This window comes from Cricetulus griseus (assembly GCF_003668045.3).
Source record: "Cricetulus griseus strain 17A/GY chromosome 1 unlocalized genomic scaffold, alternate assembly CriGri-PICRH-1.0 chr1_0, whole genome shotgun sequence".
Classification (NCBI taxonomy): Eukaryota; Metazoa; Chordata; class Mammalia; order Rodentia; family Cricetidae; genus Cricetulus; species Cricetulus griseus.
This window is the reverse complement of record NW_023276806.1, coordinates 188,537,477-188,552,328: the sequence shown is the minus strand read 5'-3', so window position 1 is coordinate 188,552,328 and position 14,852 is coordinate 188,537,477. Positions and strand designations below refer to the sequence as shown.

Sequence of the window (14,852 nt, the reverse complement as noted above, 5' to 3'; positions counted from 1 at the left end):
TGTATGCAGGTGATATTTGTGTTGAAGAAGAAACACGGGCAGCAGAGAATTCTGATTCCTAAAACATTCTTCCCTCCTTTGTTGAATAGGAAATTCCACTCTGTTCCACACGAGCTTATGCATTGAAAATTTTGTATCTTTTAAAAAATGATTTGAGGGACAGAACTGTGTTTTGATGTTAACAAATTGTATGAACACAAGACTCAAGAAATAAAGAGCAGATGCTGTCATGATGGAGTGGCTACTTGAAGGCTGCAAATTCTCCTGTAGAGGGAGGACAAGAGCTGATTTTAAAAAGTCATCTCAAAAGAACTTCAGACAGAAAAGCCTCATTTCAATTTCACTGAAAGGTGACTAGTTAAATATATTACAAACTTTGTAACACAGTTTAACCCTCAAGTCACTGGAATCCACAAAAGAACACAAGTGTATGTGCATGGCATGTGAAGAGCAGCTCAACTGTACCAAGAAAAGAAAAAGCTGCAAGGAGTTTCACAGCTGAGTCATACTGCAGGTCAGCCCTCCTGTTCACAGTGCAGGCAGGTGGGCCGCAGCCACACAACATCTGCCCACCCTGCCTGGCTCTAAGTAATCATTGCTAAATACTGGCAGACAGAGTCTCTCCCCCCCCCCCCCCACCAGACAGGGTTTCTCTGTGTAGCTTTGGAGCCTATCCTGGCAGTGTCTCTGGAGACCAGGCTGGCCTGGAACTCACAGAGATCCCCCTGCCTCTGCCTCCCGAGTGCTGGGATTAAAGGCCTGTGCCACCAACACCCAACATGGCAGATGGAATCTTAAAATTTACATGCTGAGATTAGCAAGGTGCTCATGACCTCATGACCTTGCCATACTCTGACCTCCTCTTCCTCATGCTGGGATTACAGGATTACCATTTCTCTCAGCTCTCTAAACAAGTTTTAATTAAGTTTTACTTTTTGTCTCTGAATACAACTAACTGGGCTATAGGCTCTTTCCATCAAAGATTCTTTCTAATGAGAAACTATCCAAGGCACTGTTGAGCCTAAAGAAAGAAGCTAGGCACTGTGGTTCATACTTGGAAACCCAGTACTTGGCAGGTAGTGGTAAGAAAATCTAAAGTTTCAGGCCAACCTGGGCTGCACAAGGAATCTGTTTTATAGATGAACAAGGTGTGAACAAGGTTCAGAGTGGTCCAGAAACTTGCCCAAAATTATGCAATTTAAAAATTAATAAAGGCCTAGAAAAGAAAACATTTTTTATGTATAGAAAATCTTTTATGAGAAAACTAGAAGTCATGGCAAAACAAACAGGCAAGCACCACTAACAAAAACACACACACACACACACACACACACACACACACACACACACAGAAAGGGAAACTCAGTTAACCCTGGTGCTTTCTATTTCTCTAGATCTACGTTACCTATACATCTACCTATCCTATTTTAATATTCTTCCCTTGTGAGCCAGTCAAATGAAATGGTAGAGTACTGGGCATGGTAGTGCTGAGGAGAAAGACAGTGAATGAGGAAAGGAAAACACTAGTAAACCAGGTATGCTGGGAGATTATAGAAAGAGCTCCATTAAAAAAAGTCCTTTGATTTTTCATATGCTCAAAATGTTTGCATATTCTATGGACCAAGTAAATTTTGTGAAAACTACATGCAACAATATCTACCAATAAACTCATCTTTATGTTACTGGAAGATTTAGAAATCACGAGTTTTGATGGTTTCTAATATATCACAATGTATGAAATCCTTTTTCCTCATTTCCTTTTCCTGTGCTGGTGATCAAACTCTATACAAGCACTTGCACATTCTATAAAGTTATCTACCACTGAGCTCTATCTAAGTCCTAGGTTTTCCGAGACAGGGACTTTATGTAGCCCAGGCCTGCCTTGAACTTGTTGTGATCCTGATTTCATTGAACTGGCTTTTTTTTTTTTTTTTTTTTTTTTGTAATATGAGAAATGTTTCCTTTTATATTTAGGATCATGAATCAGTATATAAAATTATGATGGCATCTCAACTTATCCAAATGAGGGACAAAAGACAAGTCATAATAATAGGTGGGTTCCTTATTATGAAATATAACAAGGTAAGTAAGGAAAATATCTGTGGCACTTACAAACTCATTTATCATTAAAGTTTTCCCAATTATATGCTTTATTTTTTCCAAAGAAGGATAACATGTATGCAAATATGGTTTGTCTGTTAAATAATTATTTTTGCTTTGGGTTGTATTTAAGCATTATCACAAGTCTAAACGGAGTAACTGAATATCAATAGGCTTTGGTTGCTAGGTGACTATGAAGTAGAGATGGCAGGATTTTTTAGAAGACCACATGATTCTACTTTTTTGCTTTTAGATTCTCTCCAAATCACCAGAAAATAATATTCCATCATGGTTACATTATACTCATTTTCTATACATAAAAAATGTAAACATTAGAAGTACATATTTTACTTCTATGGGGGGGGGTCCTTGTCGGACCAACGAAGAAAATGATGAGATGCAATGCTAAGTGACTGCTGTACATACATCAACAGGTAAGCATAACCTAACATAGCAACTTCAAAAACCAACTAACTAAAAACAAACAGATTCTCAGGATTTTGTAAAGTTTCTTTTGGGGAAGGGAGTGAGAATAAAGGGCAGGGCATTTGCAAAGAACTTTGACTTCTACACACGTAAGACACTTTTAACATAGAAATATCATCTAAGAAGAACCTACTTTGTACTCTCCAGCAAAAATCCAAACTTAAGTCATATTACCTATGTCAAATGAGCTACTGATTGATATTTTTGGCCACTCATACCCAAAAGCAATTAAAAGAAATTATTTATTGCTTCAAAGAAATAAAGGACTCTATACTTCCTAAACTGTAGTAAAAAGAAATAGCTATAGGCAAATAGAATAAAACCCAAGATTATCTGGTTCTATATTCTATCAAGTTTGCACAGCTGATAGAGGCTAGCCTACAGTATACTTCCCACCTGTGAACACGAAGAGGGAAGTCTTCCTCTGGATGTCTTATGACAAGTGACAGTTAATAACAAAAGCTGTATGAGTAAACTGAGAGAGAAACCTAGAGTTTAATAACAGGAATAGCCAAGAGAACAAAACAAACTCAGACTAGGAAGTAAAGCCTCTCAAAGAGGCACTGCCAATGTTTAGCAGTGTTTGTGTATTTTAACCCACTGATGTTGAAAATTCAATGTTCAGTATGATTTTTAAGATTTGGAAAGCAATTGCTAAGTTTTTAAACACAAACATTCTTTGGCTCCCCTGTAAATAACAGAGTATCCTAGTTAATTTAAACATAAGGAAAATTGTTCACTTGTTTCTGTTGCTACCTTACTTTAATGTCTCACTCATTTAGTTTGTTTCAGTGGACTGGAAACGCACCATATCCCCCTGCTTGGATGGGTGTTTTAGGAGAAGCACAAGCATACAGACTAAAATCTTCCGTTTGAAAACCAGCCCGATTCAAGGAGGGTTCTGATGCACTGCGGTGAATTTTTGGCAATGAGCGGGCCAGCAGCTCAATAGAGGCGAGAATCTAGAAGGAAGGGGCAGAGGAGGAAACAAATAGAAAACAAGAAACAAAAAAACACAGGTAAAATTTGGGTAGTATAAATCTTTAAGAGCTCCTCATACTCATAATGCATCTTACTTGACACTTTACATTGTTTTCAGTATAATTAATAAACCAAGGGAAACTGGTATTTTCCCACAAACACAAAAGTCAAAAGCTAGCACAATAACACAGGTTTTATACACACACACAGTTGAATAAGTAAAGTCACTCACAGTGTTTGCTTGTATTTTAGATCATTTATCATCCTTCAGATGGTAAGTAAAAATATAGATCTAATTACAAACTTGAAACTCTGGCTCTAGGGATCCAATACCTTCTTCTCTTCTCCTTGGGCACTCCCACAAATGTCACCCCACCCCGCCCTCCCCCATGCCCACACAAACACACAACACCCTCCCAACATACACACAAAAAAATCTAAGCTAGATGGGGTGGTGTACATCACCATACTTTTAATCCCAGGACTCCTTGAGGCGGAGGCAGAGGCAGGTGGATATCTTTGAGTTTCAGGCCACCACAGGATTCCTAGCATGTATCAGGTTATGATACCCTACAGTATTATAAAGTAAGACCCCATTATACTATACATCTATATTAATATAAAAATAATAAAATTAATAACAATATTAAGATATAATAAAGCAATATATAAATAAATAATACAAACTTGAAATAACAAATACCTAAGTAAAAAATTAAAAAATAAGAAAATCTAGTATGGACAGAAAACTTAGAATCTGTTTTGTTATCAAGAATAACCCCAGGTCAAAGTGTACATAGAATTTTTCTAAGTAAACTGTCAAAGGCAACATAGTATACGATGCTGAAGTACAATGAGTACAAAAGAAAGAATCCAAGTGTGTTAATTACACAAAAACATTTGGGAAAAAACGAAATCAAAACTAGTTTTTTTGTTCATTTCTTTTCATTGTTTACATAATTGTTAATTTTACAAACAAAAGCCCTCTCATGGTCTTTAACTATTTTAAAATATGAAAGGATGCCAAGATCAAAATGTTTGAGGACTAGGGTGGAGAGATGGCTCAGTTCTCAAAACTCACATGATGGCTCACAGCTGTTACAGCTCTAGCTCTAGGGGATCTGACTTCCTTCAAGTCTCAGAAGGCACCAGGCACACAAGTGGTACACACATATATATGCAAGCAAAACACCCATACACAAAATAAAATAAGTCTTAAAAGTTTGAGAACTGCTGGGCAAACGCAAAGTCCTGCTAAAGAGCTTGTATTGGAATCCCCAATTCTGCTCAGCCTTCATGAAGTCACTGCCCTGTTTGCTCACCTGGATGTGCAGAGGACCAACTCAGAATCCAAACCATATCTCTCACTCGCCCGCATCATGCTAAAAATCAGCTTATGAAGGTTAGTTGGTGCCCTGGGGTATCATGAAGGGTTTCTTACTTGGGGAAAGAGTGGTCTCTCATCTCTTTTCTTTTTGAGGCACTCTGCCATTAATCTCTTCATGGCTTTCGGACAGTTACTCCGTACCTTACTGAGATCTGGAGATAGATATCCTCGTCCCACCATAAAAATTATCTAAAGGGAAATAGGCAAATCATACACTCTTATTAATAAGCAGATATATCAGCAATGAAAATATAACAACTATGTACTTATTTGTACCCTCCTATATGTACTTAAACTTTGATAAGCTAAAATAAAAAACGATGCTAGTGTCTGGTCTCCTAAGCCATCACAGCCTGTGGGGAACCCACACCAACAAGATGCAAGCTTGTTTGTCTCATGACCCCTCTTCTTGTGTCACTGGTGTCTAGCAGTGTTCATGACAAGGTAAAGGCTCAAAGACATGCAGATGATTATAGCACTTTTCCTTCCAAGAGATTACCGAGTGCTATTTATTGTTGGGCACCATGGTTGCTAAGTCCTTTATACATGTGTAGCAGGGAACAAAACAGTTAGACACTCCACAGCAGCCACTTGGCAACTGCAGCTAAGGGCTTTTGTTGTGGCAAGTCTTGGGCCATTTAGCCACTCCAACATCAGAAGTATCCTCCAAAGAGAGGAGGTCAGGACAGCTGAAGCTTAGTCTTCCGTCCTGCAAGGCAGAAAGACTTGTCTTCACCAGAGTTAGTTTTTCTAATTTTTTTTAACTTTAAAAATTTTGGCCCTTTTGAGGGTGGGTAGAGCTAGGTTAAGATTATTGGGTCTCAGGGAAGAGGGGGTCCAAGAGAGAGGATTTTGGGAGGGGCAAATTAGAAAGAAAGGAGAACCATTCTAGACAGGCCTGATGGATTTTAGAAATGGACACATCAGATAGTCATTTCCTGTTTTATATCATAGTGACTCCCTTTTATCAACCTGTAGTAAAGCTTTAATTTTAGCGTAGTCTCTATGACACAAATCAGCAATAGGTAACTGGGGATAACTAAGACAATATAGACCACTTAGAGGACGCCTTCAAAGTGGAGAGGAAGAGCCTGGACTGCCATCCACACAGGACAGCAGTTCAATATGTTTCCTTAGCTATTCCTGGAAGTGCAGGAAAGGTTCAAAAAGCCCAAAAGGCTGAAAAACTTCAGATTTTTGGACGCCTACCTATTTGGTATTGAAAGAATTCTACAAGGTGTAGGAACAGATCTCATGTTACAGATTAGGAATTCAATGCTCAAAGCAAGCAAGCAAGCAAGCAAGCAAGCAAGCAAGCAAGCAAGCAAGCAACCAACCAACCAACCAACCAAGGGGCTTGCCAAGATAATACAGCTAAGAAGGTGACAGCAAAGAACAGGGAGAAGACTATCCAAATACAAATCTGCCTTTCACATTTGTACAGCCTCAGCTCCATCACTGCCTGAAATGCTTTCCTGTGCTCTCTTCAGCAGTCTGGAATCTGAATAAACCAGGGCCTACCTAACTGAACTCTAATAATGCCCCCCTCACCACCAACAGCTGTAATGATCACTTACTACTTTATCTCATTATTAAAACTTGCAAATGTAATAAATATATTCTCCAATGAGACCTGTGATCCTTGAGAAACAGGGGCTGTGTCTATCACATACATACTTTTTATTTATTTTTTTTTTATATCTAGGGGCTGGAGAAATGGCTCAGTGGTGAAGAATAAATACCTTCTGCTCTTGCAGAGGACCTAAGTTCAGACCAGAGCACCCACACACACCCTATGGCTCACAAACACCAGTGACTCTGGCTCCAGGGAACTCAATGCCCTCTTCTGGTCTCTATAGGAACTCACATGTATGTGCATACACAGTGATAAAATTAATAGTAAACTGATTTGTCAGAGAACCACTGGCAAATGTGCATGTGTAAAGAATTTTCCTTGTTGCATCTAACCTCTATTTTACAAAGGCCTTGACATTTTACCAATATGGACTCTAGTACACATCATTACGAGCTATAAAAATTATGGCACATCAAAGACATTTCCAAATTCAAGCATTTAACTAGGCTCTAATGAACAAATTTCTTTCAGAGTTTCTTGGTTTTAATTCTTTGCTTTCAACGAAGTTAACTGAATTTTCTGATGATTACTAAAATACATTTTGATGACAAATTACAAGTAGCGGAGTGCTGTAAAGGAGTATTCCTGCCCAGAGAGCGGGCTGGGACTTTTCCTTTGGCTCCTGGGAAGCCTTCACTCAGCCCTCACTCTGTGTGGTATTTGGAATCACCCCTGGGCTATTAGCAATACAGAGTTTGGGGTTACATAGCATCAATCTGATTTTTTGATGCACTGGAGACAAAGGTCAGCCATAAACAGCCAACCATATGAGACTATGAGACTAGCCCTTAATCAAAAGGGTCAGGGACCCTTCCTGGTTGGCGACACTCCATGTTACCATCACATATTCCTGCCGGGACAATTTAGCACTGTGTGTAACTCCACAAGAGAAGACAACTGGAGCTCCACGTGGGAACTTCTTTTCATTGTGCCAAGTGAGAACTGTGAGTATAAAAGCCGCCAGTGAATTTGTAGTTGAGTCCCTGTATTGGGGACCACATAACTCTGCATATGGTTGTAACACCTATCTTTCCCATCTACTTATTACGTGAGTAATACTCAGTACTCACCTCTCTGAAAACAAGGAAAAGATTAATGCTAAGCCCTAAAACTCATTCTTTCAAAAAAAAAAAAAAAAAAAAAAGAAGCTACATTTACCCACATAGACACAAATTGAAGAGAAAATGAGGAGATAGCTCAGTTGGTAAAGTGCTTGAGTAGCCACATAAAAAGGCTGGGCATGTACTGGCAGCGGGACCAGGATTTATCCCTAGTGCTTGAACTGCCTTTTTGGAGCCCATTCTCTTTGGAGGGTGTTGGTCCTGCCTCAAAGTGATGTACCAGACTGCACTGACTCTCCATGGGGGAGCCTTGCCCTCTCTGAGGAGTGGATGGGGTGGGGGTTAGGGGGGTGGGAGAGTGAGAAGGGGAGTGAGTGGAACTGAAATTGGTATGTAAAGTGAGAAAAGATGGTTAAAAAAAAAAAAAAAAAGCTGGGCGTTGGTGGCACACGCCTTTAGTCCCAGCACTCAGGAGGCAGAGGCAGGCAGATCTCTGTGAGTTCAAGGCCAGCCTGGTCTCCAGAGTGAGTGCCAGGATAGGCTCTAAAGCTACACAGAGAAACCCTGTCTTGAAAAACCAAAAGAATTAAAAAAAAATATAAAAAAAGGCATGGTGGCATGCACTTTTACTTCCTGTGATGTAGAGGTAGACAGTCCCAGGCTCCTGGGACTCACTGGCCAGCTAGTCTAGCCTAATTACCTGGCTCCAAACCAACAAGAGATCTTGTCTCAACACACAAGGTGAACAGTATCTGAGGAATGATACCCAAGACTGCTTTGGCCTCCACACATCAGCACCCATACACACCTCTGTGAAGCAGGTGTGGCAGGCATGCTTGTCATTCCAGGACTGGAGAGCAGAGGCCAGAGGGCCAGAAGTGCAACCAGGCTGGCCTTGAACTCACAGAGATTGCCTGCCTCTACATCTGCCTCCCGAGTGCTGGAATTAAAAGAAGCGCCACCAACACAGCAATTTCTACCTAACAATGGCAGAACTCAGAATTTAAAATAACCCACCAGAGCTTAAAGTCATCAGAAAAAATTTAGAACTCTGAATTTAAATAAACTTACATTCATATTTTTATGCATATTATATAATGGATAATAAAAAAGCCTTAAAGGGATAAAATTATGTTATATCAGGACAGAATCCTGTAAGGGGTTAGAGAAGACTACAAATAGCTTGAAGAGAAAAAAAGTAACCATGTCAATGTAGAGCTTTTATATATTTAAACATGGGCTAGTTTTTAGATTTTACTGGGTACAAATCAAGAGTATGTAAAAAAAAATTTTTTTCTTCAAGGCAAGAGTCTCTGTGTAGTCCTGGCTGTTCTGGCTGTCCTGGCACTCGCTCTGGAGACCAGGCTGGCCTCGAACTCACAGAGATCTGCCTGCCTCTGCCTCCTGAGTGCTGGGATTAAAGGCGTGTGCCACCAACGCCAGGCTGAAATTGACATTCTTTGCAGTTACTTAGCACATAAAAAACATTTTAGATGCCAACTTAAAAATGTGCAGAGGTCTGCAAGGTACAAAATTTGTCATTGTTGAAAAAAAATGTGCAGAGGTATAGTTTTTCAAAATTCTTTCAGAAGGGATGTAAAGGAAAAAATTGAAGACAATCCACATTTTTATATGCTCTACGAAAATTAGCTGGTGGAAAGCATAAAGCGGGTGTTGGTTTGCTACTAGGTGGGGAGCTGAATGGTGCAAAAACAGCACGAAAGAGAAAGGAAGATTCCTGGATGTAATTTGTGGGGAGAAGAGTCACAGGGCACAAAGATGACAGAATTAGTACCGTGGTCTCCAAATCTGAGACAATTTCAGGCCAAATGCAGAGCTCCTGCACATCCTCCTCTTTGGTCCTGTGTCAGTGTGACCAGAGGACGTGCGCGCTGTGCACTGTCAGCATCGATCCCCTGCACTGCCTCTACTCTGTCTCTGAATCCTGCTTTGAATACAGTAGATATTAATAACATTAAAAATTGGTGTAGAAAATGAGTGTGGTGGTGAATACAGGTAATCTTAGCACTCTGGGGGTGGAGGCAGGAGGGCTAGAAGGACAAGGCCTAATAGTAAGATGGGATATCTTTGTTTCTTGAGAGCTCCCGATAGAACCAGAGAGACCATGCAGCCTGAGAAGTCCCAAAGGAAGGCCCATGTAGAGAAAAACTGAGGAACCTGATCCTTGGCACCGAGTGACCTTGTAGCTGACAGCATCAACTCAGCAGGTATATGAATGAGTTACTTGGTAAGCAAACATTTTCTGTACTTACCCAAGTTATTCTAGTCGATGCCATAGGAAACAGATGTAAATGACATCAGCTCAAATTACAAATCTTCATTTCTATGTCTATTGGTCTTTTATCTACATGGATATCTGTGCATGACCATGTGTGTACAGCACCCTCAGAGCCCAGAAAAGGGTTCCTTGGGAGTGGTGTTACAGATGGCTGTGAGTGGCTACGTGAGTGCTGGGAATTGAACCAGAGTCATCTGGAAGAGCAGCCAGTGGTCTTAACCACCAAACCACTGTCTCTAACACCTCTTATTTGTTTGCTTTTAGACAGGGTCTTAGTGTGTAGTCTTGGCTGACCCAAGACTGACTATGTACACCAGTCTGCCCTTGAACACACAAAGACTATCTGCTCCAGCCTCCCCAGTGCTAGACTAAAGGCCTTGACTTACTTTATTTGTTAAAATTTATGTGTCTGTGTGTATACATGCCAAGGAAATGAGGGTATCTACAGAGGCTAAAGGGAGCTTCAGATGTCCTGGAGCTAGAGTTACAAGCAGTTGTGAACAACCCAGTATGGATGCTGGGTCCTCTGGAAGAAGATCAAATGTTCTTAACTTCTAAGCCATCTCTCCAGCCGTATAATTTGTTTTAAATCACTGTATTTTGGGTGATTTATTATGCATCAATATTAACTGCAATATACTTAAAGTGTAAGAATTTACGCTTCAAGAAAAAGAGAGCTATGAGGGTATATCCAGTCTAAACATGCAGCTTAAATGAGTACAATATTAATCTTAACTTGGTAGAGAAACCAAGGTAGAGGAGGAAGGAAGCAACAGACTGATGAGACACAAACAAATGGGTGGAGAGACAGCCTAGAGCTAAAAGCACTCACTGCTCTGGACCTGGGTTTGGTTCCCAGCATCTATGGTGGCTCACAACCACCCATAACTCTAGTTTCAGGGTATCTGACATCTTTTTCTGACCTTCTTGGGCACTGGGCATGCACATGGTGTAGCTCTGGCTGTTCTGGAACTCACTCCATAGACCAGACTTGAACTCACAGAGATCTGCCTGCCTCTGCCTTCTGAATGTTGGAATTAAAGTAACAACTGTCTGGCTTAAATTTATTTTTGTTTTGTTTTGAGACAGGATTTCTCTGTGTAGCCCTATGAAGTGATTTCTCGATTTCTTCATCTCTCTCTCTCTCTCTCTCTCTCTCTCTCTCACACACACACACACACACACACACACCCCGCCCACCTCCATACTTTTCTACAAAGTAAGGCAGAGGTGGTTATCCTTAGAGTGTCAAAAGACCTACTTTAATATACAATCTGATTTTTATTTATTTTTGAGTCTGTGTATTTATGTATGCATGTATGCATGCTGGGGAGAGACTGAGGTTGGGTGTTCCCTGACTTCATTTCCACCTTAATTTTTGAGATCGGGTCTCTCATTGAACCTGGAGCTCATGATCTTGCTAGCCTGGCTGGCCAACATACTCCAGGGATCCTCCTGTCTCTGTCTCTCAGAGCTATGGTTATAGCCACCTGTCAACATGCAAAGTTTTTTGCATGAGTGCTGGAGATCTGAATTCAGGTTCTTATGCTTGCTTGGTAAACACTTTAATGACTGAGCCACCTTCCCAGTCCCTACGACCTTTAGAACTGAAGTTCTTTAACTCAATCCCCTATATTCATCATTGATAAAAACAAAACAACCCAACAACAACAACAACAAAACCCCTGGAGTAAGATGATACAGGTCTTGAGCACAATACCTGCCACTGTATCAATATTGCCCTACCAGAGCTTTGCGTTGAGTTTACATGCAAAACACGCACCCCAAACTACAGAAGGGTGGAAGTGCAGATGAACAGCAGCTACAGGGCACAGTGAAAAAGCCGTTGTCCCACTTCTTATGGAAAAGAAGGCAATTCATAGATTCTCAAGCACAGGTCTACTCTGAGATCCCAGGAGACCAAGGTAGAGGAAAAGTGAGACAGAACTCAAAAGGATGAATGGTGCTACCAAAGTCATCCTTTCAAAATAGGAGACTCCACCTAAGGGGCAGTCTGAAGACAGTGGGGCACACAGGGCAATCAAGTGGATTAAGAGTAGGTGGAAGATTTATAATTTTTTTCCTTCTTTTTTTTTTTTAACTAAACATGAAACTTGGCTTTAGACTGGGAAACTCTAAGAGCTCAACTATACTGCTAGGAAAACTTAAGTGACAAAGGCCTTAACTTCTGTTGGTCACTCACGAGAATTCTCTCGGAGAGAACAAGCCTTTGCTTTACTTTCATTTATTATACTCCCATGGAAGACAAGGCACCTCAAATGCCAAGAAGCAGATGTGTACAGAACTCTGGCATGCTTTAGATTTTTCACCCTGTACAAACACTAATTCGTAAGGAACCATGGCCTTAATAGAAGACCCCAAATCTCAGACTGGCAAAATATCTAAGTGGGCAAAGGCACCTGTCACCAAGCCTGATGACCTGGACTTGATCTAGTGACTCACATGGTAGCAGAAAAACCGACACCTGAAAACTGTCCTTTTATCATTACATGTATGCAGTGTAACATTCAACCCCAACAAATTAAATAAACCTATCAACAAAACAATTCAACAAGCCACTTCCCTCCTTCCCTCCCCCCCTCACTCCCTCTTAATCAATATCCTTGTTGGGTAAAGATATAGAGATATAGAGGTTCAGTATTCTTGTCTGCTGAGGAGAACAGCTTCCTCCTCAGCATGCTCTTGATGTCATAATGTTCTGCTTACTCAGGGCCCAGAACCAATAAAGTCATGAACAGCAGACTGAAATCTCTGAACTTGTGAGCCCTTAACAAATCATTACATAAATTACTGCGTAATTTAGAACACACTTCGTTTTTTGTTTTTTTCATTTGCACATCATGTCTCTTGAGTCAAGAATACATTAATGATAGTTAAACTGCATTTGAAAAACAATTTTTAAAACCAGCAAATATTTGAGTACATATTTCTTTATATAAAAACACAAAGTGATTTATATACAAGTATCAACAAAACATAAAAGGCCACTCAACTAGTAGTCTCTGTGGAAATGAAACACTAAAGCTACTACTACTAAGATGTCTACAACCCGCCCCCCCCCAAAAAAAACAAAAACAAAAAACCAAGTGGTAAGCCGGGCATTGGTGGTGCACGCCTTTAATCCCAGCACTCGGGAGGCAGAGGCAGGCAGATTTCTGTGAGTTCGAGGCCAGTCTGGTCTCCAGATAGGCTCCAAAGCCACACAGAGAAACCCTGTCTTGAAACCCCGCTCCCCCCGCCCGCCCCCCCCCAAACCAAGTGGTAACTGATGGAACAATCTAGAACCTCATATTGGGTCCAGGAATGAAAAGTGATATAGTTTTTTTTTTTTTTAAATTAATAGGTGGTTGTCAAAAAGTTAAGTATCCTTTTACCATTAGAATACATCTTTTTCATACCATATCATAGCCGAAGTTTAAAAGTCAGGTTATCAGTGGGGAGAGTGGGAGGAGAGGAGGGAGGGGAAACTGGGATTGGAATGTAACAAAAAAAAAAAAAAAAAAAAAAAAAAGTAGTATCTGAGGGCTGTGACACACCTCTGTGGTAGAGCATGTGCTTAGCATACACAACACCCTACATTCAACCCCCAAATGCCAATAAATAAATACATAAGAATATAAATAAATCAGAGCCGGGCATTGGTGGCACACCTTTAATCCCAGCACTCAGGAGGCAGAGGCACGCAGATCTCTGTGAGTTCCAGGACAGCCTGCACTGTTACAGAGAAACCCTGTCTTGAAAAACAAACCAACCAAACAAATAGATCAGATTTAAAAAAAGTCAGATTATCAACAAAAGGACCAAGAGTTTAGCTACTGACATACTGGGCCAGAGACATGGCTCAGAGGGGAAAGTTCTAGACACATGAGCCTGGCAACCTGAGTTCCATCTCTAGAACTTACATAAAGGGGAAGGGGAGAAACAATGCCACCAAATTGTCCTCTGATCTCTTAGGTACACAATATACATGTCACACATATACATAACAACAAAATGATTTTAAAAATCCCTTCAATGAAGGAAGAAGTCTACCATTTTATTTGGCTGGGAGTCATGATGAATGAAATCCACAAGTCCTCCACATTTGCTTGCTTTTACAATTTGGAATACTTCTCATCTTTTGTATGCATCAGAATTATTCCAGAAACATGAAAAAGCACATGTGCTTGGACGCTACCCCACTGAATCACAATCTACCCTGGATCTCTCTATTTACAATGTAAAGATTTTTATTTTCATTAAATGTATGGGTGAATATCTGTGTGGGGGTATGAGCATGTGTGTGCAGCTGCCCATTGAGGCCATTAGAGGGTGCCATAGCCCCTTGAATGGGCTGTTAGCCACCCACGGGGGAGCTCTCAACTGCTATCAGGTTCTTTGCAACAGCGGTGGACTCTTAACTACTGAGCCATCTTTTCAGCAGTCTTTTAGGTAATTATGATGCAAGTCACAGCATATGGCATAAATACTCCTAACCACTGCTTATCTGGATAACTGTCTTCTAATGAACAATTTAAGCGCCATTACTTTCCTCTTCACATATACATTCACATACACACTTTCAAGGGAATTTTAGTAATAACAGTTCATTCACTTTTTGGGAGTTGGTAAGCTGGGATTGGTGGCACAAATTGCAATCCCAATATTCTGGAGAGATCTCAAACCCTGCCTGGATTACAGGATACTATTCTGTTGAAAGGTGAAGAGAGAGTGGGGGAAGGGACAGAAATAAAGAGAGGAAAGTCTAAGGGAGCTTACTGGGAGAACACAGAGGAGCAAAGCTTTGTGAGGTGATGTTATTGGCTGGCATCTTAAATCTGGAAGATCATGTTCATAGCTGAGCCCTTGCTCTGACATTGCACACTGTGATACAATCAAAGG

The 14,852-nt window shown here is 40.6% G+C and overlaps 1 protein-coding gene across 1 annotated transcript in view; it reads right to left on the bottom strand.

Annotated features, from left to right (window-relative positions):
- Positions 1 to 14,852, bottom strand: part of Braf (B-Raf proto-oncogene, serine/threonine kinase) — a 125,241-nt gene continuing 110,389 nt past the window's right edge. Inside the window, 3 exon segments of the mRNA XM_027391530.2 lie at positions 1 to 264; positions 3,395 to 3,548; positions 5,009 to 5,143. Of these exon segments, the coding sequence (XP_027247331.1) occupies positions 242 to 264; positions 3,395 to 3,548; positions 5,009 to 5,143 (312 nt within the window). The 3' untranslated portion in view covers positions 1 to 241.